The sequence below is a fragment of the Toxorhynchites rutilus genome, chromosome 2 (genome assembly GCF_029784135.1).
Source record: "Toxorhynchites rutilus septentrionalis strain SRP chromosome 2, ASM2978413v1, whole genome shotgun sequence".
Lineage (NCBI taxonomy): Eukaryota > Metazoa > Arthropoda > Insecta > Diptera > Culicidae > Toxorhynchites > Toxorhynchites rutilus.
The window spans coordinates 27,297,213-27,324,278 of NC_073745.1; the positions used below are offsets into that span (position 1 = coordinate 27,297,213).

General features: G+C 40.4%; 1 protein-coding gene across 1 annotated transcript in view; it reads right to left on the minus strand.

The window, feature by feature from the left end:
• Positions 1-27,066, minus strand: part of LOC129771811 (insulin-like growth factor 2 mRNA-binding protein 1) — a 280,305-nt gene that overhangs the window by 224,934 nt on the left and 28,305 nt on the right. The window contains exon 2 of the mRNA XM_055775864.1: positions 17,597-17,648. Coding sequence (XP_055631839.1) covers positions 17,597-17,648 — 52 coding nt within the window. The remainder of the gene's footprint in view (positions 1-17,596; positions 17,649-27,066) is intronic.

Below are 27,066 nucleotides of genomic sequence, written 5' to 3' on the forward strand. Positions count from 1 at the left end.
AATAGTAATAGTAATAGTAATAGTAATAGTAATAGTAATAGTAATAGTAATAGTAATAGTAATAGTAATAGTAATAGTAATAGTAATAGTAATAGTAATAGTAATAGTAATAGTAATAGTAATAGTAATAGTAATAGTAATAGTAATAGTTATAGTAATAGTAATAGTTATAGTAACAGTAATAGTAATAACAAGCTTTGCCAGTAACACTGGCTGAGTGTATCCTATGGCTTACCTTCCCTACTAACATATCCCTAACTTCCCGAGACATTTATGGGAGGTCGTAGAGTTATCTGCATCTCTCTTAAGTAAATGTCGAACTAACATTCCTTCCCTTTCCTTAGCAGTTGCAAGGACGTGGCCAGGACAATTCTTAACTGTTGGAGAAAACATACTTTCACCTAAGAGATATTACTAATCATCAGCAACGGGTGGAGGCTTGTTTTTTAACATAACAGTTTTGAATTCGTACCACCTAAGATATTGTGCAACTTGCTCAATGCTAATGCTAATGCTAATGCTAAACCTACCCGTATTTCGAATGCTTATAACTCGAACATTTCATAACAGATCGGAAAGATGTCTGCATCAATTGATAGGAAATATTTCTACGCAATGAATAAAATGTTATTTTTCATGAGATTGAATAACTGTAAAATGTCAAGCGTTATCTAAACGCCTTAACTGCCGAGATTTGATTGGCCCAATTTACGGTTTTGAACTTTCGCGAACTACGTAAACATGAGATGTGCAATAATTTCAGAGAAAAATGTAAAATACAATGATCGTTTGACACATCCGTTCACAAATTTTGGTAGTCCTAGGCATCACATCAAACGTAAATGGACGTTCATCAAATTCATTTGTAACGAACAACGTAATCTGTTACAAAAATTTCGATGAATTCTAAAATGATATTCGAAGTGGTAAACAAGTGGATTGCACAATGTAATTGCGTAGTTTTACGCTGAAAATATGCGGTCGTGGAAAGTCCTTCCTATTTATGTTATATATTGTTGTATAGGATTTCCTGCATTTGAAGTAAGGCTTGCAACTCACGCAAAGCCGAAATCGGTAATATAGAGAGCGCTAAGTTCCTGTATAACTCTATGGTTGGGTATAGCCAAGTTTTTTATAGATAACTTTCAGGCATCTGTTCTGAGTCGTCTGGATTGTTTTGAGCTTAGTTTTACTTGTCGCACCCCATACAGAGATTAGGTAGCATATTTTTGACTGTATGAAAGCGTGGTATATAAGCTGCTTTGAAGGCAAAAACTTAGATACTTTCCAGAGCATTCCACAAGTGGTACTGATGGCCTTCTGTAGCGTTTTTATATGGTTACTCCAAGATAATGTCGAATCTAGCGTTAGTCCGAGATACTTGGAACTGTCCACTTCATCGTTCGTTATCGTTATTGTATTGACGATTAGATCATGATTTCGAGAGACCCTAAGTGGAAGTGGAAAAGTATATAATTGGTCTTGGTTAGGTTCAGCCACAACAGATTCTCAGAGTAGAAAAGTTCAAGCGTTTCTAAATCTTGTTTCATTAGGGTGATGATTTGGTTAGCATCCGTGTTTGTGTATGAAATTGCTTTATCGTCTGCGAAGAGTCTAGGTTTTCCGTGCAAGCCCAGGTTCGCAAATCATTTATATAAAGCAGAAATAAAAGAGGACCAAGGTTGCTACCCTGTGGTACTCCGCCTGACATGTGCTTGTGTGTACTGCTAGCTTCCTGCACCGAGACATACTGCTTTCTCTCGGATAAGTAACTTTGTATTAACCTGTTCGCAGCTCCTCTGATACCATAATTATCATGTTTTTTCAGCATTATAACATGATCAATAGTGTCAAATGCTTTTTTTAAGTCCAGAAACAGAACTCCTACTATTTTACGATTATCCATTGCGTCATATATGTCGTCGACAAGCTCACTCGTTGCAGTAAGAGTACTTGATCCAGCACGAAAACCATATTGGCAATGATAAAAAGCATCGTTCGCTTCAAGATAATTAGTTAGTCTACGAACGATAAGCCGTTCCAGAATTTTATTAAAAACCGATAGAACTGAGACAGGTCTGTAATTGTTCGGGTCCTTCTTGGAGCCTGATTTGAAGATTGGTATTACATGGGAAATTTTCAGGTATTCCGGATAAACTCCTGTATCGATGATTTCATTAAAGACTTCCGTTAATAAATCAGCGAAAAAATCATAGTGGCTTTTAAAAAAAAATTGCTGGTACACCATCTGGTCCACAGCTCTTGGAGCGGTCCAGATCTTTGGTTTCCACAAGTACTTCTTGCTTATTTGTGGGTCTCAGAAAGATTGTGTTACTTGTGGGTCTCAAACTTCCAAACTTATTGATTCCTCGATATCTTGGGATGCTAGAGGCGACTTTGTCCAATTTCGCTGAAGAACTCATTGAAAATTTCAGATACTGCTTTCGGATCTTTCACAGTGAGCCCACAGTGTTCAAGTTCTAGTTGTTGCTGTTGATCATAGTTAGTCCCTCCTAGCACTTGATCGAGAATTCTCCACATATTTTTGGGGTTTGGGTCACGAAATAGATTCCCGTAGTATGATCTTTTGGCATGCTCTGATAATCAAGTGGATTTCGTTTTCTGAAGCTTTTGCGATATATGCGCGAGTTGATTCCGAACGCAGGTATCAAGAGGGTTTGTTTTACTTTTATATAGAATTTTGTACTTAATTTGCATCATCTTCCTTAAATCAAAACTCATCCATGGACAAACGCCTTTTGTTTTTGCATGTATTGTTATTACTTTTGAACACTTTTGCTTCAAATCACGGTACAGGTTAACAGTATACTGAAGCTTTGCTACTGCAGATTCTGCTGAAAGACATCTGATAGCAGTCATAAAATATTCGTTCAGTTCAGTATGGTTTACAATTGTTTTTTGTAAGACTCGCTCGTTCTTATTTCTGTGATTATGGATAGTGGAGAGCACCATACAGTGGTCATTGATGCCGGAAAAGATAGTTTCGTTTGTTACTTTTTGTAGAAGGGATTCCGAGCACATCACGTGATCAAGAATATTGTTGCTGATTGGTCTTGAAACAATTGTGTTAGTTACTTTAAAGTTATAACAACGCAGCATTGTGAGGTTGTCTTCAACTGCTCTTTTGTTCGGTTGGTTAACAGGTATACTTAAATCCCCAATAATGATACATGATGTTCCGCTTCTTACAGCCGATAGTATTGATTCCAATGCGAGTAGATACTGAGATAATTCAAATGAAGGTGGTCTATACATTGCGTGCACATCGAGGTGTGTGCTGTTAACATTGATGCGTAGGTGAATATGATGAAGAAGATGGTATGTTCATTTGAAAGATCTTCAAATGATAACGTCCGTTTTATAAATACTACTAGTGTTCCACCAAGAGATTCCGGACGACAAAAAAAAATCCCCGGTATCCATCGATGTTATAAAGATGTTCACGACTTTCTTTAACCCAAGTATCTCCGATAACGACAATGCCAACTCCTCCAGAGTAAACCTCCAAGAATTCTATTATATTATCAAACTTCTCCAGCGAAATCATACCTCTTATATTAAACTGAAGGACTCGAAGTGAACTACAGCTAGGCAGGTTTGGTAGATTTTTATTTAAATCTGATAATGTGTTGTAAAACTAATTTCTAGTACCGTAAACCGGGGTGACTTTGATCACTTCATCCCTATTTTGAATACGTATGAAAGAGCACTCGTAGTACTTGGAATTTGTCATAATTTGTACTGGACGTGTTCTAATATGGCAGCTTTACTACCATAGATGCAATTCCCGTTAAATACTGAGTGTTTTTCATGCTAAAAGATTTATTTAAAATAAAGTAGATTTTTCAGCGATTTTTATTGCGTCCAAACAATCGACTCGAACAGATACAAAACAACAAGCTGCGGTACGTAAAGTTTTTGAAAATGGTTCTCATATTAGTTCTGAAGATGAATAAATATCACTCAAATGATTTTCATTACTATTTTCAACATTTTTTCCTCAATAGAAATTTTTAGTCCGAATAAGCTTACCAAAGAATTATTTGGTTTAATTTTCACGACAACCTACGACGTAACCTACTATTCAACTTTGGACTGTTGAGCAAGCCGATGAACTATCTTCCCAACTGTCAGCGAGCCATTTTCATTGTTTACGTTTTGGGAAGATTTTCGTGAGTGGATTAAAAAATAACTTTTATCGTTCGTTTTGTGGTCAAGATGCCTCGAAATTACCATAAAAAGGTATGCGGAAGGACGTTTCGTAGTACACATCCGAAACTGTGGCGGAAGCTGTCGCTGCAGTGAGAGAACACAAGTTTTCGCTCCGCGAGGCATCCCAGCTCTTCAACATCCCGTACGGAACGTTGTACAACAAACTCCACAGCTTGCACTCGAACCCACCCGGAGGACCAACTGTCTAGACCAGTTCCCAGGAAGCAGAGTTGTGTGAAACCATCAGGATTGCCGGAGAATGGGGTTATCCCTTAACTCCAGCATCAATCCAGAAGCTGGTCAAGAGGTACATTGTACACAACAAAATCACGACCAGATTCGTTGACAACATTCCGGGGGAAGACTGGTTGTCTTTGTTTCTCAAGCGGAACAAATCATCGCTGGCGTCTCGCTGGTCCCAAAATATCAAGCGTTCCAGAGCGAAAGTGAGCCATGAAATCCTTACATCTTATTTTGACAACCTGGAGGAGACGCTCCGCGATGTGCCGGCGGAAAATATCGTCAATTACGATGAGACCAACTTCACCGATGACCCAGAATCGAAAAAGGTTGTAGTTAGAAGGGGACAAAAGCACGTCGAAAACGTGCTAGGCCATTCAAAGACGTCGTTTGAAAATGATTGGCAAATGTCCACGGTCTATAATTTTTTTTTAGAATTTATATGGACGTTTGTCCACGGGAGGGGGAGGACGGTCAAAAATAGTCAAAAACCTGTACACGTGGAATGCGGATGGCCCCTAAGGGGCTATCCATAAACTACGAAGACTCAATTTTGACTATTTCAGACTCCCCCTAGTAAACTTTTGTCCATATAAAAAAATCCAAAAATTTGTATGAAACGTGGAGTCATTGTAGTTTTTGGATGGTCCCTAAACTGTCCACGTGGAATGTGTATGGCCCCTATGTTGCTTATCATACTTATAAAGGGTGTGTCACATCAAATTGGATCACGAAAAAAACGCTGTAGAAATTCGCCCAGTAGACCGATCCTTTTGAAAATTTTAGACAGTAAAATAAAAACTATTAAACAACTTTTGGCATTTTCTTTTTATTCATACTTCGAGCCCAAGCCCGTATGCTCGCACCTTCCTCTTTACCCCGTCCATAAGGTTCTGTACAACGTCAGGTTGTAGTTTTTTTGAACAGAAATCCATTTTCTCTTGAAGTCCGCCTCCGATTTGACAACTTTTGGGTTCTTCCGGAGGGCCTGCTTCATAATCGCCCAATATTTCTCTATTGGGCGAAGCTCCGGCGCGTTGGGCGGTTTCATTTCCTTTGGCACGAAGGTGACCCCGTTGGCTTCGTACCACTCCAACACGTCCTTTGAATAGTGGCACGAAGCGAGATCCGGCCAGAAGATGGTCGGGCCCTCGTGCTGCTTCAATAGTGGTAGTAAGCGCTTCTGTAGGCACTCCTTAAGGTAAACCTGCCCGTTTACCGTGCCGGTCATCACGAAGGGGGCGCTCCGCTTTCCGCAAGAGCAGATCGCTTGCCACACCATGTACTTTTTGGCAAACTTGGATAGTTTCTGCTTGCGAATCTCTTCCGGAACGCTGAATTTGTCCTCAGCGGAGAAGAACAACAGGCCCGGCAGCTGACGAAAGTCCACTTTGACGTAGGTTTCGTTGTCCATTACCAGGCAATGCGGCTTCGTCAGCATTTCGGTGTACAACTTCCGGGCTCACGTCTTCCCCACCATGTTTTGCCGTTCGTCGCGGTTAGGAGCCTTCTGAACCTTGTATGTACGCAGGCCCTCCCGCTGCTTGGTCCGCTGAACGAATGAACTTGACAAATTCAGCTTATTGGCGACATTCCGGACCGAACTTCTCGGATCAAGTCTAAACTGCTTAACTACGCGCTTGTGATCTTTTTCACTGACAGAGCATCCATTTTTGCCGTTCTTCACCTTCCGGTCGATGGTTAGGTTCTCGAAGTATCGTTTTAGTACTCTGCTGACCGTGGATTGGACGATTCCCAGCATCTTACCGATGTCCCGATGTGACAACTCCGGATTTTCGAAATAAGTATACAGGATTAATTCACGACGCTCTTTTTCGTTCAACGACATTTTTCCAAATTTACGAAAATTTTACAGTGAAGCATGGCCAACGTGATCTATACACTCTTATCTGATTATAAGCGAAAGCTGAAGATATAATTCCTAAAAATTAAATTTCTACAGCGTTTTTTTCCGTGATGCAATTTGATGTGACACACCCTTTAATCTCATTAAAGACGCTTTAGGCTGTTTAAATTGGTCAAAACGATAAAGTTTCACTCTAAATTCATCAAAACAATAAAGTGATCAAAGTCACCCCGGATCTAAAATTGATGTAAAAAATTTGGAATATTTAAAAAAACAGCAAAATTGTTACTAAATACTTGGGGTATTGATTGGATCTTGCTCAATACATGCCAGTACTCATTTTAAAATTATCAGAAGTTTTAGTCTCCAGAACATACTTAAAATATTCAAGAAATATTCAGAAAAGTGATCAAAGTCACCCCGGTTTACGGTATCGAATTATGGGGCAGGAAACAACTGGTTCAGGGTTTTTTTACGCTGGAATTCGTTTTGCGGCTGGCCCTTGTGGCGACGATGTTGAGCTGCTCCTCGATGAATCAAGGACTCGCTTCTGAGACGACTTTGACAGCGATTCAAGATCCTTTTGCGATGCGATTTGTTCCACTTTGACGCCATCATGCCGCTTGAGCAATATCTTGCCATCCCGTCCCATACATACGTATTTAATATTCAAAGAGCCCTGAACATCCTTTGCTTTTTGAAGAAGAGTTTTTCCGAAAGATGTGATTTCATCGCGAACAGTGATTCGATTTGTTGAGGCGTTAAATGCTTGAGAGACAGTAAGCTCGCTCTTTCTCGAGAAAAGTTTCCTTGGTGTTTGCGTCCACGATAACATCAGCATCATCTGAAACTCCAACTATTTTCATTATTTCGCGCACCATGTGCTTGGTGTTCTCATTTTCTATGGCTGGTACAGCCAGCATAACTGCATTTTTTGCCAACAATGACCATTTCGCCTTATCAAGGTCATGTTCAAGATCGTGCACTATTGAAACGAGTTGTTGATTCCTGCTCTGACAGTTTTGTATCTCATTCCACAATTTCAAGTTCTCACTTTTCAAGCCATGTAGATCCTCTTTGAACGTGTTGAAGCCAGCTTGCAAGGTACCAAACTGACTTGCCAAGAAAGCCTGGGACTCCTCGATGTGTTTGTTTGTTTCCACTAGAGTAGCCAATTGAATTCTTGTTTCCTCAAAAGCAACCCGAGATTGCGAGCGACTCCTGCTTTATTTCTTGGATCGAACGATTTAACGATCGCAGCTCGGCAATAACATCCAGGGAATGATCAGACTTTGATTCGGCTGTACGATTGTACATATCAAAACATTCCACAGAGCAAAAGAAGGGTTTTTTCTTCGCCCTTGCAATCGCATTCCCATGGATATTCTTGCAACGGAAATGGCAGCTTTTGTTGCAGTATACGCACTCAATCATTCGCGACAGGTCATTATCAGGTTTTCGCAGATGGAGCACACATAATCATCCTCTAGATTGATCATTTTGTCGATGAGCCGATGAACAGGCCACAATCTATATACACTCGACAAAAAAATTAGAGGAACAGAGTGCGAAGTCGGAAATTTTAAGTGATTTTTGACATGCTGTATCTTCGTGAAAAATCAACACATATCGATGGAAAGCGTATAATTTCGAAGCTATCGTTCATTCTGAGAGTCGCGTAGAATTTTATACTTCTGGTACCATTTGCGATTAAATGCTCCTCTAATTTATTCCAAACTTTCAAAAATCGGCTAGAAAAAACAGCTGAACGTATCAATATGGAACATTCACAGATGTTTAGGTAATACACTAGGCTAAAAATTTGCCTGCAAACATTAGAACTTACTGCGATATTTTCAGACCTTCAGTGAATTTTGTAAAGCACTATAAAAATCCTGTTTTTGGCACTTTTTTAAATCGATGCAAAAACATTAAATAATTTTTTTTTCTTCAAAGTAACAAATTATCCTTGTGCAGAATTTATTGGAATTTTCAAAACTGCCTTTCGATTTGCGGTGCGATGGTTGTTTGTTGAATTATTCATCATCAAAGACGAAGGGATGATTTTTCATTCAAACCGAAACATCTCTGTGTGGGAAGGTCCTACAGGAACGTTGTTGAAACCAAAAAAAGCTGATTGATGAGGTTAATTGGATTTGCTGTTGAGTTGGTTGGCAAAAAATTGTGGGAGTTCAAAATATTCTTGAAAAAAATAAAGAAAAATCGATTTCCCTTTTCTTCCCGATATTGTTATCCACTACGTGGTAGTGGCAATTGGTATGTAGGGATTTTTGGGGCCGGGGAAGGTTTTCGTGATAGTTTGAGACCTCTCCCCCCTCTCTATCGGGGGAATTAATCACGCAAATGAACCGAAATTTGGCACATTGCGGTTTTAGGGAGCAATAAATGTTTCTATGGGGGCCTCCGTAGCCACATTGGTTGCGCGTTCGCTTAGTAAGCGATCGATCGTGAGTTCGAAACTCAGGGCCCTCATTGACCATCTTTGTGTTGTTACAGAATAACTACGTCCACACAACAATCATCAGCGATGGAGATCGATCCACGGTCGAAATATGATCGATTCATCCATACAACTGCTCTGCTCTACAAAACACATCGGGCTGCTGTTCTATAAATAACTCAACGATGATCAATCAACTGTCTCCGCTGTCCGGTCTAGCTGGATAATGGAAGAACAGATAGAAAACTCTTACGCCTAAATGGCTGCTACTGTGTAAATGTGTACCATATGGAATGGTATAGAAGGGAATACTCTAACACCGAAAAATGGCAACTGTGTAATGTGCTAATTATAGATATGATAAATATGTGACATGTACACGATTAAAATTCGGCTCTGTTACAGCTAAAATGCCAATGAGCCTAAAATAAATAAAAGGAACAAAAAAAAAATTTTTTTTTCTATGGTGGTTAGACTCTCCACCCCCTCTCTAAGATTTTAGGGGGCAAGAAACATTTCTAAGGTGGTTCTACACACCCCACAAATTTCTGCATAACTCGAGAACTAATCAAACAAATGGAACCAAGTTTGGCGTGTGGAGGTTTGAGAGTGCAATAAATGTTTTTATGGTTGTTTGTCACCAGTAGTGAGGAACTAGGGAGATTCCTGCCGTGAAACACGTGACGACCATTGCTTATCGGTCCTCCCCCAACAGCTCCCGCAGGTGAATGTGGACACGATTCGGCAGTGGTCTGTGGTCTGGCTGACACAATGTAGTTATGAAGTGGTCTGGCTGACACAATGTATAGGGTTTTCCAACTTTAAATTCCGATAGTAAATTGAAATAAAACACACTTAGAACTAGAATTTCGATGAAACTTTTATTTCAAATTAAAGTTCGGTTTATGTCATTATGTGTGAAATACAACATCATTCAAATGTCCACCTAGGGCTTCCGGGTTCCCTCGCACACCTTGATCCGGAACAGGTAATTTTAGATGACTTTTCGGCACATATCCGTATCTCGGTCATAACTTCACGAATGTTGTCTTTCAAATGTTCAAGAGTTTGCGGAGACTTGGCATAGACACGGTCTTTCGCAAAACCCCACAGAAAAAGTCTAGCGGGTTCAAATCGCATGATCTGGACCGCCAATTGGCATCACCAAAATGCGAAATTATGCGTCCCTCAAATTTCGTTCGCAATATAGCCATGTTCGGTCGTGTTGTGTGGCACGTGGCGCCGTCCTGCTGAAACCACATGTCATCCGTATCCATATCTTCAATTTGTGGCAAAAAAAAATCGATTAACATGCGGCCATAGCGCTCATCATTCACAGTTACCGTCACGCCGTTCTCATTTTCAAATAAATACGGCCCGACGACTCCACCAGACCATAATGCGCACCAAACAGTGACTTTTGGCGGATGCAATGGCCTCTCAACAATCAATCAATCATTTTCTGAGCCCCATATGCGGAAATTTTGGGTGTTCACATAGCCACCGAGCTCGAAATGTGCCTCATCGCTGAAGAAAATTTGATGCGAAAATTCAGCATTTTGCTGCAGTTGTTCGTTCACCCAATCGACGTATGCCCGACGCATTCCATGGTCACCACGCTCTAATTTTTGTACCAGTTGGGCTTTACATGGATGTAGGTGCAAGTCCAAATGCAAAATTCGCCACCAGATGTGTTTGACAAACCCAATTGCTGAGCACGCCGTGGAATCGAAACATTCGGGTCATCCTCCACACTGGCAGCAACAGCAGCAATAGTTTCGGCCGAACGCACATTACGATGATGCACAGGTCTCACAATATCCGCTACGGATCTAGTTTGTTCGAATTTACGCACTACATTAGCGATTGTGTGCTCTGTAGGCCGTCCATGACGACCAAAATCCGTCCGTAATGCTCGAAAACCATTTGCCGGTTTTTCGTCATTTTTATAGTATAATTTAACAAAATTAACACGTTGTGCGATGCTAAAACGATCCATATTGTAAAATGGCAGACATTCAACTAACGATATGACGCTTTGGTTGACAGCTATGTCAAACGGTTGTCAGCGCAGGGCTGTATACTTTCGGAAGCCCGAAATGGAAAACCCTGTAGTTATGAAGAAATCAAATTACCTAAAATCGGTCAGTGTCCATGTGATATATGAAACGTCCCATACCAGAAAAACAAAAAGAAGAAAAAACGAAGCAGTGGACCGAAATAGAATATGCTTAAAGTGTAGGAGAAGATAATGAAAAATATCTATCAGTGTGTAAAAAAAAACATGACAATTGAAAATTTTCGGAAAACTCTAAAGGAAAAAGGGAAAATTCGGAAAATTAAATTCCCATATGTTCTACAATTACATAGTGACAAGTGCTGTTAGTCCATTTGATGTTTGCGCTAGCGAAATTGATCTTTGTTCGAAACTGGAAATGGATTTTAATGTGATGAAACGCACTCCTATATCTTCTTCTATCTATATCAATAAAAAAGTATCGACGAATGTGTTGATGAGACCAGAACTCGAGGAAGGAATTGTCCGATTCAGGGCTGTCTATGGTCTATCATATTCTCTGTATAAAACATTTATTCCATGCAACAGAGAAACATGTTATTTACAAGCGGTTGAAAAAGCTTGATGATGAGTTTTGTTAGAAATACTAGGAATTTTACAGTAAAAGGTAAATTCAACGGGGTCGATTAGAAGATCAATCAATGAACAGTTCTGCGATTGGACCCATGAACTTGCTCATAGTAACAACACGTAAATGTTTGAAGGTATTGATAACAAAAAAAAAACAAATTTTGGGCGGGACGAAGTTTGCCGGGTCAGCTAGTGAGTAAATAACAAAAAATGAAGCTTTTGGGAACGTAAGCACCAGCTATTTCGTTGGTCGTTTCGTTAGTTGCCGTAAACGTTCATTCATAAAGTTCATTACCACATAATTGACAGCTCGTGAATAAGATCACTGCGGGCGAAATAGTCTAGCATACCTACAAAAAAAAACACTCATAGGTTTGTTATCTGACTTGAACATTTATTTATTTATTTATTTTTTTGTAATTGTGATAAAAACTAAGAAAAATGGCAAGGGTAAGAGGGTGAGGGTGAAACATACAAATAACGAGCAGCTGATAGACCGACAATGTATCGTTTGAAGAGCACTAAATTGTAGCCTACCGAAATTGATACCCGATCGGTGTCCAGAAAATATGTACAATGTTAATCCACGGTGCACAATCCAACTCAACCAACAGGATCGAAAGCAGCTGTTTGGCCGTATCGGCCGCATGCCCCCAATTATCCTATCATCATAACATACATTTCACCAAACCGAAGAACTTAGATCGCAAGACCCATAATTCATCGTGCTTGCCTTGTGCCTTCCAACCGAAGTTCTAAACATCTAAAATGCCGAACAATCACGCAAAAGCCAGCCCGAACAGCTTTTCAGTTGTTATTCTCGAAGCGGCGGAAAACACAGACAAAACATTTTAATGCACCAATTATCCGGAAAAATATGCGTTCAAAGCACCTTCCAAGCGGGTTACAACGGCTACCACGCAAAGAAGAAGAAGCAGTCGTCGAGACAGAACCGTTGCAAAACTGTCCAAAGTCGTCCGAAGGGACGCGAACACGGACGCGGAGCATTCCCGGTTCAGAATGCGTAACTTCCTAAAACAAGGTCCGAAATTAGAAAACAAAGTGGCGGACCACTCGCGACTCCTCTCCGGTGGCCCTCCAGACGAGCCGTCTGTTCTAACCCAGGGTCCTGGCTGAAATTTATTGCTGTTCGCCGTTTACCGTCTACTAGCTTTGATGTTTGTCTCGTCCGGTGTCGAAGTACTGCTGCATGTTTCCGATTTCCCCGAATACACCCTTCTTGGTGTTGTTGTTGTTTTTATTTGTGTTTCCTTTTTTCTCGGTCTGGTAGTGTTTTGAAGGGTTCCATGACGTGTGGGTGGGGAAGGATGCAAATTTAGGTCCTTAAAATTCAGGACTCATCGAAGACAATGAGTTATTACGCCAATCCGCGAGGGCCTAACAAGGGACGCAATGCAACATTACACAGGGGTCCTGTTGGTGTGTGGATATGTTTGTGTGTCGTTGTGCAACGAGGGATGCGTAATTAATGTACTTTCAGGGATGTTAAATGTATTCACAGCGGATCCTGTGTAAAAATTCTAAAACTCGCTTTTTTATTCCATTCTCACATGGGGCACATGTCTATATTCGAACCATTGACTAGGCTGATTCATTCAATACCCTTTAAAGAGCCTAAACCATGTATGAATGGAATAAATTTCAGTTGATAACGATTCCGAACGCATGACTCGACTTAGAGGACTCTCTCTGCCGAAGTAGGCTTCAACCAAATACCTTTCCACCGCATTCCAGCGCGGAGAACTATCTTATTCCCGCCGAACATACGCCCGGTGGTATTCGGGCTGTCCATTCGACGACGACAGCAGCAACCCAAAATTGGTCCAAAAACCGAACAGTTGTCCAATTACAATTTGTTTTGCACCTGTCCACCGTCGCCGTCTCCGACACAGGGCACACTTCACAGTGTCCGCTGGTAGGCTCTGGCCGGCTCCTTCCCAATTCCACCGGAGCACACAACGCCGCGGTCGCTTGTGCACTCCGTATAATATGCTAAACTGCAGTCTCTTCCTCTCGCTGAACGCGTCGCGGAACGGCGCGAGTTGGAATATAAACTTCGTTAGAAAACAGAGCGCAAAGGAAAACAATGAAAATAAACTTCTCCCCTCCTTGAAGTCGTGGTGTCCGGTTTGTACTGCTCGAACTGCGAGCTGCTTCAAACTATCAGCTTCCCGAAGCTAACAACAAAAACCAAGAAACACACCGGCGTAATAAAAAGATATCAAATGATTGCTAATTTTTATTAGCCCCTTCGAGTTTTATTTTTCCTCTCGCTCTGTCCTTATGGCTAACAGCGCAGGCCCCCCCGAACTAATGTCGAGTTTTGAAAATTTGAACCACAAACCGTAGAGAGGAATTGTAACTCGCCACCTTTTTGACGTAGGACTACGTCTTTCATTTCTATACCGGGGTGTAAAATCAAAGTTTCGAAAACGAAAGCGTTACGCCGGAGACCGAGATTTTGAGCGTTAATAGCTCCTAAACAACTGAACGAAATGGTATGATAAACACTTCATTCGAAAGATAAAATGTCTACGCGTTATATACTTGTTACTTTTTAATCCAAAAACTTGTTTCAATAGTCTTAAAATTGCTTTCAAAACAGGCTATTGAAATCACCAATCGGTATATAAGTGAGCGGCGCTCGGAAATCCACTCAGTTCTAATTGAACAGCGATTGGAGCATGTTGTCGCTGTTGCGGTGAAGCTCTTTATTTATCATGAAAGCGCGGATGAACGGTGTCACCAAGAGCCTGTTTATGCACCCTAGGGAATCTATCAGGAGGAGAGTGATGCCACAAACGGTTCCCTGGGAAGACATCGCTACACACACATACACGCGCGGCTATTAACAGGTGGTTATCGAGTTGGCATTAACCACTGGTGGGCTTCCAGTATCGAGGAAAATGTGGAAATATCTAATCGTTACTGAAAATAATCTGCCAGTTCCTTTGGGAATTTTCAAAATATATTCATGTGAAAGAGTTTAATTGAATGTTTTCTATCCATGTAACACTGTGGCCAAATACATTTGGTTTTGTGGTTTTTCAATCAATCGCAATCAACAGGATAGCTTCTGAAGATTATTCTTCCCCATCAGTAGGATATTTCCGTATCCAATATTGTATGCGCCCGCAATCGATTATTGCTCAGTCGCCGAAAGTTCCGAGCTCAGAGAGTTCATTCCCCTCTAGTTTGCCTTCCAAATTGCCATCGTAAACCACACCTTCTCTCGATTCAATCACACACAAAAAGCATACTTAAGCGATATTCTGGTGGTGAGACACATTCATTTTTCGTGAGGACATCGACAAGACAACATCGTTGCCTAACGTGCTGGAGGAGGTGGACGGCGAAGGATCGACACATACACGCGCAGAACTCTTTCCGTTAGGATGCCATTCAGCATCGAGAAAGTTCCGGAAAGATCTAATCATTGCTGGAAAATAATCTGCCAGTTCCTTTGGGAATTTTCAAAATATATTCATGTGAAAGAGTTTAATTGAATGTTTTCTATCCAGGTTACCCTGTGACCAAATATGTTTCAACCAAGTGCTATTAACAGGTGGTTATCGAGTTGGTATTAACCACTGGTGGGCTTCCAGTATCGAGGAAAATGTGGAAATAACTAAATAAATCAATCAACGTTATAATCTGCCAGTTCCTCTGGGAATTTTCAAAATATATTCATGTGAAAGAGTTTAATTGAATGTTTTCTATCCATGTAACACTGTGACCAAATACATTTGGTTTTGTGGTTTTTCAATCAATCGCAATTAACAGGATAGCTTCTGAAGATTATTCTTCCCCATCAGTAGGATATTTCCGTATCCAATATTGTGCGATTCACATAGCACGTTACGGAGAAGAACGTCTACGTTCCGTCAACGTCTCCACCAATTCACACATGCAGTCAATGCTTCCACCAGCACCGTCACGTCAAATGCCAAACAAATGATTTATTTAATTTTATTCATGGTGTCGCCACCTACAACAATTTTAAATTGCAATGCCCTCTTTCAAATCTGCAATCAAATCATGCTAGAATCAGTTCTAAATTTTGAAAAATTCAATGAGAATCATTAAATTCAATTATTTAAATGCTTAAACCCCGTAGTCCGACCCTTATGCAATAATAATAATAAATAGAATAATTCTTTCAACTAGTCGCGAATGATTTTCACTCCGAAATTTGGAGCTAAGAGATATGTTGGCATAAAAAATACAGTAAGTTACTTATAAAGCGATATGCTGGGGTACCACTCAGTGTCGCATTGGAGTCGGTTTTGACCAGTAATTGGACATTTGCGACTGGTGGCGACTTTCAATGTGGGGCCATAATTTGGGCCCCGAACTCAATGTTTACAAAAATGTCCAACTAGAGGTAAAAATGTCTAATTAAACGTGTTGCATCACAGATCTGTTCAATTAGCTTAATGTCGAAGTAGATGTAAATTACTGTATAACCAAATCAAAACAAAAGCCGAGACACAAGGCCCAGACAAGAACCAAACGAGCCGTCCGTCTCCGTCAATTATTCTTTTCTACAAACCCTGCCGGTCGATTTCGTTGAACGTATGCTGACGGGTCGTTACGTTGCTGGTGTATGTGAATGTTTTCATGAGAATTGCATGGTAGCATCATTGACGTATCGTGACGTGACGGGACGTGAACGTGACGTGTATGTTGTATGTAAATTGCACTATATTGTATGCGCCCGCAATCGATTATTGCTCAGTCGCCGAAAGTTCCGAAGTCAGAGAGTTCATTCCCCTCTAGTTTGCCTTCCAAATTGCCATCGTAAACCACACCTTCTCTCGATTCAATCACGCACAAAAAGCATACTTAAGCGATATTCTGGTGGTGAGACACATTCATTTTTCGTGAGGACATCGACAAGACAACATCGTTGCCTAACGTGCTGGAGGAGGTGGACGGCGAAGGATCGACACATACACGCGCAGAACTCTTTCCGTTAGGATGCCATTCAGCATCGAGAAAGTTCCGGAAAGATCTAATCATTGCTGGAAAATAATCTGCCAGTTCCTTTGGGAATTTTCAAAATATATTCATGTGAATGAATTTAATTGAATGTTTTCTATCCATGTAACACTGTGACCAAATATGTTTCAATCAAGTGCTATTAACAGGTGGTTATCGAGTTGGCATTAACCTCTGGTGGGCTTCCAGTATCGAGGAAAATGTGGAAATATCTAATCGTTACTGAAAATAATCTGCCAGTTCCTTTGGGAATTTTCAAAATATATTCATGTGAAAGAGTTTAATTGAATGTTTTCTATCCATGTAACACTGTGACCAAATACATTTGGTTTTGTGGTTTTTCAATCAATCGCAATCAACAGGATAGCTTCTGAAGATTATTCTTCCCCATCAGTAGGATATTTCCGTATCCAATATTGGATGCATAAAACCTTGTGCCTCCAACGTAACGCTCTTGTTTTCGAAGTTCTCCAAATATTCATTCATTCAGAATGAATTCAGATTCAACTTCATACAAATGATCTCTAAATCAACGATAGTCCTACGTCACCCTTGCGGTTATACCATAGATATAACCCACTTCCTGTTTTTTTATATTGGATGATAGTCCCCACTGTTCCGCCTGCCCCAAGTGCTTAGACAGCGGCCAGCAACTAAAACACGGCAGGTGTGGAGGAGAAGAACCGAACCGCGCGCTTGACTTCCAGCGCCGAGAAGACCCATTGGAGTTATTATTTATAAAGTCAGAACCCGGCGAGCGTCTCTCGGCACTTATCGGAGAGGCGCGTGCCGCCTGCGAAGGACTAATCGGAACGATAGATTATCGATGCAAAACCATTTAACAAACGAACAACAACATCACAATAATGCCAATTAAAACCGATAAATTTCACATGCAACCCAATCGATTGCTGGCAAATGTTGGCGCGGATTGCGTGCTTTGCGAACATCAAAATCCTACTCCTGTCAGTTTTTGAAACTAATGACAGCATTCCTTCGGGAGAATAGACCATTTCCACTGGCCTACTCGGTTGGCGATAAGATACTGAGTAGAGGCGCTGTCCCCAAAAGAAGTTGATGTATGTTGTAACCCGAAGAAAAAAAAACAGTAAAAAAGATTACTCACCTTTTGAAAAATCCAGGATAAAGGAGAAAATTGTAGTTCAAATTTGAACTGTCTGCAAAAGGAAATCAGAAAAAGAAAAAAATACAATTCAAATTTGATTTTGAGTGATGTCAGTGTTGGTCGATTTGATTTCCATATTATGAATAGCAGGTATGTATTTTTGAATAAAACAAGTACCGATAAAAGTACCAATGGAAACGAACTGAATTAAATCTGAAACTTTTTTATGTGACACGTCCAATAATCATTCCGTCGGTGGTTCTTATCGAATCGTTTATAAAATTGCACAAAAATTCATCTTTTTCTGAACCGTATATTCGTTCCATATTTAACACTAGAACTACCGACATTTGTTATATACAGTGGAACACCGATTATCCGCGGAATAGTCGGGCTAGCTCACCGCGGATCACGAAAATCGCGGATAACACAACAAATGACTAAAAATGAGGTGCAAACACAAAAAAAAACAGATATTTCAGTATGAAAACAATGTTTTATCAACACAGGAATCATTGAACTATCCATCTGTAAGGTCGTGTACACCAGTAGTCAAATAATGTGAAAGTCATAACCAAAACAGAAGAACAAAAACCTACCACTCATAGTCAAATTTAGGGCAGGTTCATAGAATTACTATGGAACTCACTTACGCGGATAAACCGCACCGCGGATCATCCGCTCGCGGATAATGGGGGTTCTGCTGTACCTATTTCTACCAAACCGGTCATTTTGACCGGCTGTCAAAATATAAAAATTCGAAAAAAAATTACAGAGAATAAAATATATTTCATTCTAATATTGCAAGTACATGATAAATACATCTATTTACATAAAATGTATTATTTTAATTTATATTTTTATTTAGACAAAAGTTGAGAGAAACAGAGTGCAATGTGCAAAGTGATTTTTAAAATGCTGTAACTTCTTGAAAAATCAACGTATTAATATGGGATGCATATCATTTTGAAGCTCATACTTGCTTGTGTAGGAATATGTTATGAACATATTTTCATCTGGGTGTATGTAGATGACGTGGACAAAAATATCAGGAAGTAATAAAAAATCGATTTCTTTCATTTTTTTCAAACTTTTTGTAGGCTAACACAATTTGTTGCTAACCAACTCAATAACAAATCCAATGAACCTTATCAAACAGCTTTCATTTGATTCCCATAACATCAATGTAGGACTTTTACATGCAAATATATATATTTTTTTTCCAAAATATATATTTTATTAAGGCACGTGTGGCGTTAGCCTGACGGGGCCGGGAGTCCAATATTTTGACAATTTTTGTCTTACAACTATGTTAGTAATATGAAACCGATTACTCGCGGTTGGCTCGAGGTTAGTATTACAAGTGTTCTCATAATTGGTATGTTGCAGTCTTCGATGCTCTGTACGTGTGCCCGACACGGGATACTTCCTATTGGGATGCAGCTGACCATTAATCAGCAACGCCCCCCTAGTCTGTACCCCATATCTAGCGTGGTGCGTCTTCTCGACTCGAGGAATCCAGGATAGAATGGTCACTAGCCGGCGCAATCATCAGCTCGTGTAGAGTTGTCATGAGCGGTACAACCTTTGGCTCTTGTTGAATGATCAGTGGACTGCACAATCTTTGGCCCGTGTATCTGTAAAGAGTGTGTGTATGTATTGCCGCGACTAAGTAAAAGTTTATCGTTTGGATAGGAGGGATATGAAACGGGGACACAACGAAGGAAACATCATTAAACGTTGACATCGGCGTTTCTGAGGAACAGGTATAGATGAAGCAGAAGATCAGGATCACGGCTACCTAAGATATCCCGGACGGGGATCTCCGATTGTCTGCCTTGTACTCTCAGTGCTCTAGAGAGCTGAGAGCGAGCAGCATGGAACCGGATACACGACCAGACAACATGCTCGATGTCGTGGTAGCCATCGCCACAATCACAAAGATTGTTTGCTGCGAGCCCAATGCGATAGAAATGCGCGTTTAGGTTGTAGTGATTGGACATAAGCCGAGATATCGCGCGAATGAAATCACGACCTACATTCAATCCCTTGAACCATGCACTCGTCGAGACCTTAGGGATAATCGTGTGTAACCAACGACCGAACTCATCACCACTCCACATGCGCTGCAAACTTACGAGCGTATACTGACGAGGAATGTGGAAAAATTCATTATAAGCAATTTGCCTTTCAAAAAGTGTGCCTTCTGAAGCGCCCACCTTAGCTAGCGAGTCCGCTTTCTCATTCCCCGGAATCGAGCAATGAGAGGGAACCCATGCTAAGGTAATCTTGAATAATTTTTCGACCAAAACACTCAATAGTTGTCTTATTCTAGTTAGGAAATAAGATGAGCGTTTATCAACCTTCATTGAGCGGATTGCCTCTATTGAGCTGAGACTGTCTGAAAAAATAAAATAGTGGTCGATGGGCAATGTTTCAATGATCCCCAGTGCGTAGTATATCGCACCCAGTTCAGCGACATACACGGAACAAGGATCTTTGAGTTTGAAAGAAGCACTGGAATTTTCATTGAAGATGCCGAAGCCAGTGGACCCGTTTATGAATGAACCGTCAGTAAAGAACATTTTATCAGATCCAACTTTCCCATATTCTGCCGAAAATATCGGCGCAATAGAATCGGAGCGTAGGTGATCTGGGATTCCATGGATTTTTGACGTAGCATTACGTCTTTCGGGAACATATTGGGGTACAAATTGAAAATCGATAATCGAGCACTTCGTGAAAACTGTCCAATTTCAAACGCTTTTTGCTCAGTCATTTCATGATGGATTGATGAATTTTTCGCGTCAATCGATTTCGGCACTCAATAACAATTTTTTATATTGAAGAAAATAATATATGTCATGAAACTAACTATCGAACAATTGAAAAATCTCAACCCTTATCCTAACGGAAATACCCACTTCTAATTGGTCGAAATTGACGACACATGCGGCGGGTCCCAAACAGAGACATCAAAACCAAGCTGCCTGGGGGAAATCAACATTGTGAATACATGAAAGGAGGGGAAACTTTTGTTTCTACCGAGATGTGTTCCCTAACAAACACATCAAAATCAAGGTGCCCAGGGGAAATCGGCATTGCAAATATATGTAAGTCGGGGGCATTTTAATATAGCAAGTAAGGTGAGTGACACGTTTAATTCTAACAAATAAATTTAAATTTGGAACTTTAATGTTGGTTGTTTCGTAGAATTTAATATCCATGACCGATCGTGTATTGTGAAAAATTTAGCACAAGTGTAAGTGTAAAATTGTATATGGTAGAAGTTGTGTTAAAAATGAATTGATCTATGAAACAATTTATTTCTATTTTCATAAATAAAAACCAGATCGTGTTCCCGCTCGAGAACGGGTCGTTTGGTTTAAGCTGTCTGTTTTGTTGTGTTTATTTTCATCCAAGTAAAGTTTATACGGCGAGAAAATTTGGAAATGTGCGAACTGGCCATTTATCTGCAGTCACCCAATGCGCGACAACTGCCGCCACAACTTACCTCAAGAACGCTGCCTTCGCAAAATGATGACTTCATTCGGTTATTGTCACCCACCACACGAACGATGTGTAGCAACGAAGTGGACTGGTTGGGAACCGAACGGAAAACCGACGGTTGAGGGGTGAGTGGATGGTGTGTCGTTACTCTCACATCATTATGATGCATGTTGAGTAATTATATGATTGGCAGTTTAATGCCACACAGGAAAAGTAGAGAAATATTACAAAAAGTGATTTCCCATATGCTCTACATATAGTATTAGGTTCAGTTAGTCCAATTAAATCGCATTGGGCTGAATAAACACTCAGAAAGTAAAAGTTGTAAAAGAAAATTACCTTCCTCATTTCAAATATGTTTTCTCTATATTAAAGTAACATGCTTTTACTGATGAGAAAAATTGATAATTGTGTACGGTATTGGTAATTATCTTATATTACATTGCACAATGGTCCAGGAGATGTATTTAAGTGGGAATTGACATTTAGAGCTCGAAAGTTATTCTCTAGACAAAAAAAAAGTCTTCGACCAAAATAAAAAATCTAACTTTCTTATCTTTATAGATAGAGGTAAACATAGTTCGACAATGTTGTAGTCCCAATTATTTGAAACATATTTGTAGAACAAAGTTTTTTTCTATCTCTTGAAATAACCGATATAGCGCTTTTCGATTTTTTTAGGGTCACCATGAAAAAAACTGTTTTTTGTTCTAACTTTTAGATTTCAATTTCTACATACAAACTGTCTTCGGAAGACTTTTAAAGCTTACTAATACAAACATTTAGGGATGCAGAACTTGTCAATATCTCAACTTCACTCAAAGTTATTGATATTTCTTCCCAAAAAATACGCTCTCTTCAATTGTTTGTCATTTTTTCTGGGGCAAACTTAAACAAAGTTTATTGACGGCATTAGAAAGAGCATATACATGATGTGTGATTCTCAACACTATGTTATTTTTTGTGTTTGAGTAAATTGAAATTAAAATCATGAGTGTTTGGGTAAAAGACATCAATAACTTTAAGTAGGATTAAGATATTGACAAGTTCTACATCGCAAAATATTGGAATTGATGAGCTCTAAAAGGTAAACGAAGTCAGTTTTGATGTAGAATTTGAAATATTAAAATGAATGCAAAAATCCCTATGGTCAAAGCGCTAAATCGATCCAAAATTTTGGTCACCCTGTTTTTGATAACATAAAAATGAGCGCTCTATCGTATGGACAACTTTGTCGAAGACAGTTTTTGTCTAGAGAATAACTGTCGAGCTCTAAATGCTAATTTCCACTGAAATGCATCTCCTGGACCATTGTGCATTGGTGAGTTGGTGAGTCTTTATTTCATCCATACATAACATAGGAGGCATCTCGTCTAGGGTCACAGAGGGTGGTTTTCATCACCACTTCGGTATCTTTTATCTGATACGCACCATCCAACGACTGTTTACCATCTTTCTATCATCATCACGCGGTAGACACTGGTGGAGTGAACAAACAATATCTAACAACCAAACCAAACGGCCACCAAAACATTATCAAAGAGTTTAACGATGAAATTCTTCAAACATATCCAAAATCAACAGACAACCTAACGGAATCCTACGTCAACTATGCGGTCGTGTCTAGTACACAACCCACCTGTGACTTTTTGTCACATGGACAGATCAAAAATGACAGAAGAATTGCAGAAGTATGGGAAGCAAACTTGGTTGGAGATGCCTGGTGAAGGGTGCTCGTCGTGGGTAAGGTACTCGTGGTATAAAGACATATAAATTGACTGAGTGTAGACTGGAGTAGATTTTCGAAGTTATCACTCACCAATGGATTCATGATCTTGCAACGGATGAGAAATCTGTAGGATAATTCTGTGAACCGAAGAGTAAGCGGGGGTACTCCTGCCAAAACTTCGAGACTCATCGTATGTGTCGAATGCAAACACCCCATGGCTATACGCAAGCAACGATATTGTATTCTCTCCAGCTTGAGAATATGAATCCTGGCAGCTGATCGGAAGCAAAAACTGCCATATTCTAACACTGATAATATTGTTGTTTTGTACAACTGAATGAGGTCTCCTGGATGGGCACCCCACCATGTTCCGGTTATTGTTTGGAGAAAATTGATTCTTTGCTGGCATTTCTGTTTCAAATACGCAATGTGTCTCCCCCAGGTACATTTAGAATCAAAATATACACCCAGGTATTTGAAAAACATAGAGTGTTGGATCGTTTTGCCGGATAGGTAAAGCTGGAATTGGGCGGGTTCGTGGTTCCTAGAAAAAACGACCATTTCAGTTTTCTCCGTAGAGAATTCGATACCCAGCTTGAGGGCCCACGTGAACAGATTGTTCATGGTATCTTGCAACGACTTTTGCAGAGCGACGGGATTAGTACCCGTGATGGAAATAACTCCATCGTCTGCAAGTTGTCTCAGCGTGCAGTCTCTAGTTAGACAATCATCCATATAATTGACGTAAAAACTGTACAAGAGGGGGCTTAGGCAGGAGCCTTGTGGTAGGCCCATAAAACTGTAACGAGAAGACTTCGAGCTGCCATGAGAGAAAATCATGTGCTTTTCTGACAGTAAATTGTACAGGAAATTGTTGAGAATTGGTGAAAGTCCACGATTATGAAGCTTCTCTGAGAGAATTTCCATGGAAACTGAATCAAATGCCCCTTTGATATCGAGAAAAACGGAAGCCATTTGTTCTTTGCGAGCAAATGCGATTTGGATTTCAGAAGATAGCAGCGCGAGACAATCATTTGTCCCTCTACCTCGGCGGAAGCCAAACTGCGTATTTGACAGCAAATTGTTCGTTTCGACCCACTTGTCCAAACGAAGTAGAATTATTTTCTCTAACAATTTACGAATACAGGATAACATTGCAATCGGCCTATACGAGTTGTGATCGCTAGCCGGCTTGTTGGGTTTCCGTATGGCTATCACTCTCACTTGTCTCCAGTCATGCGGGACAATATTCAGCTCCAGAAACTTGTTGAACAAGTTCAGCAAACGCTGTTTTGCCAAGTCGGGAAGATTCTTCAACAAGTTGAATTTAATCTTGTCCGACCCCGGAGCTGAATTGTTACATGAGAGGAGGGCAATTGAGAATTCTACCATCGAAAAATTCTCATAATCGCATTGGAGCGGAATATCGCGTACGACGCTTTGTGCAGGAACAGAATCGGGACAAACCTTCCTTGCAAATTTGAAAATCCAACGGTCAGAGTATTCCTCGCTTTCATTGGTATGGTTCCAGCCACGCATTCTCCTAGCCGTATTCCAAAGAGTACTCATAGCGGTCTCCCTTGACAAACCATTGACGAATTTCCGCCAATATCCACGCTTTTTTGCTTTAATCAGACCTTTTAGTTTGGCTTCTAGAGCTTGGTACTTTAGAAACCATTCCACTAATCCAGTTTTCCTGAATTTTTTGAAAGCGGATGATTTTTCAAGGTAGACCTTTGAACACTCCTTGTCCCACCAAAGTGATGGAGGACGACGTCGGAAAGTGGTAGCCGGTACACGTTTCTTTTGAGCTTGAAGTGCGCTTTCGTAAATCAAACTCGATATAAAGTTATACTCTTCGAGTGGAGGAAGTTCATGCATTGAAACAATTGCTTCAGATATTATTTCCGCAAATGTTCTCCAGTCAATATTCTTCGTGAGGTCATACGAAATATTGACTGACTCACGAGAGCTTGATTCATTAGCGATCGATAAAATTATTGGTAGGTGATCACTACCGTGGAGATCTTGGATTACCTTCCACATGCAATCCAGGGATAACGAAGAAGAGCATAAAGATATGTCTAGCATGCTTGCCCGTGCAGGAGGGTTGGCTATTCTGGTTGCTTCCCCAGTATTCAAAACTGTCAATTTGAAGTTGTCGCACAGATCATAAATCAAAGTGGCACGGTTGTCATCGTAAAGTGATCCCCATGCTGTTCCATGGGAGTTGAAATCACCTAAGATTAACCGCGGCTCCGGCATTGCCTCGATAGTATCAAAGAACTGATGGCGGCCTACCGTAGTTCTGGGAGGGATATATATCGAAACAATGCAGAGGTCTTTGCCATTGATTTGTGTCTGGCAAGCAACAACTTCAATGCCTATCATCGATGGGAGAGTGACTCTATAGAAGGAGTGACAATTTTTAATCCCCAATAGTACGCCACCAAACGAGTCATTTCGATCGAGGCGAATAATGTTGAAATCGTGGAAATTCAGCTCGTCGGCTGAAGAAAGCCATGTTTCACACAGGGAAAATACATCACAGTTAGAGTTATGAACTAAACATTTAAATTGATCTAGTTTAGGGATGATGCTTCTGCAATTCCACTGTATTACAGTGGTCAAATCCTTGACCTCTTGCACTGAATCAGGCATCGAGGGAAATGAACGCTGCTAAAAAACCACATTTTTCTTTCAAAAATGTTCTCACAATCGGAAGCAAACATAATACTATGCTTTTAAGAGGGTCATTTATATTTAGAGCATTCAAAATGTTGTCCACCAGGTCAGAAAGCGCAAACAAGCCAGGTTGTGACTGTTGCTTTGACCGCGAAAAAGGAACAGACGTATTGGGTGTTGTTCCGGAACGTGCTGAGGACCCCTGGTTAGTAGAAGAACCGTGTAAACCAGGAGGTACTTGCTTCGGTCTATTTTCAGCACGTTCGGTTCGAAGTTTCAATCCAACTTGGGAAATTTCGGACTTCTTACTGGGGAGTGATGGAAAAGTAGTAATTTTCCTTTTCCAAATGGCACCCTGCGAAGTACCAGAACTTCCCGCATTGGGAGCGTCTGCGACAGGCTCGTCGTTCTGCAGGAGGGAGTAAGGATTGTCCTGCGTCGTTGGCACGGAATTCTTAAGCATTTCTGCATAAGTCCGTTTTGAAAATTCCTTTAAGGAACGCTTGATTTTTTCCCCTCTTTGTATGTACACCGGGCATTGAGAAAGATCATGGGGGGCCCCGTCGCAATGAAGACACTTGCGCTCTTTTGCGCAAGAAGTCCCATCATGACTCTCTCCACAATCTGCGCAACGCTTTTTGTTGCAACAGTAGACGGCCGTGTGACCAAGTTGCTTGCAGTTGTTGCAACTCATTACCCGGGGTACAAACAATCGAACAGGTAAACAAAGCGCATCTATCGAAACGAAGTTTGAAGGGCCGAGCCCTCAAAGGTTACTCGAAAAGAATTTGTCGAACTGAGAACTCTCTTATTATTTATAATAGATACGGATTTCAGTTGGTCGCATGCAAGAATCTTCACAGTTTTAAGCGAAGAGTTCTTGAAGCGACCGACTCCATCCTTGAGTATATCATTTCGGGTCAAACCCTTTTCGGTGATTACGCCGTCGATTTCTACGTTACGACAGGGCACGTATACGCTATACTCAATCGCAAAGAGATCGCAACGGGTTATATCATTTGCTTGGGTCCGGCTGGAGACGACAACTCGTAATTTGTCTGGCCCCATCCGAGTAATCTCGGTAACATCTGAGAAGTTTTTTGTCAGCTCTTTAGATATGCGAATAACATTGAGGGGTTTGGATTTTCGCCTAAAGTACACAATGAATGGGCCTTTGGATCCCTCAGGGTATACTTTTTGACGAAAATCCAGTTTTTCTTCATCCTCCTCATCATCAGAAATTACGTTTTCTATTCCAATTTCTACTTCACCTTCCGGTTCTTCAGGGGGTTCCGTATCAGAGATATACGTTGGCGTCGTTGCGGGATCCTCCCCGCCTTCAGCCATAGCCATAGCCATAGCTTCAGCCATAGTAATAAATTTCGTCAACTGTTCGATATGAACAGAATTTATTGGTAATAAAAAAAAAATTAAAAAATAAATATATATATATATATATATATATATATATATATATATATATATATAAATAAATATTTGGTTCTCAAATGGGGATCAACACTAGGGTAGGAGCCTACCTGTTGGT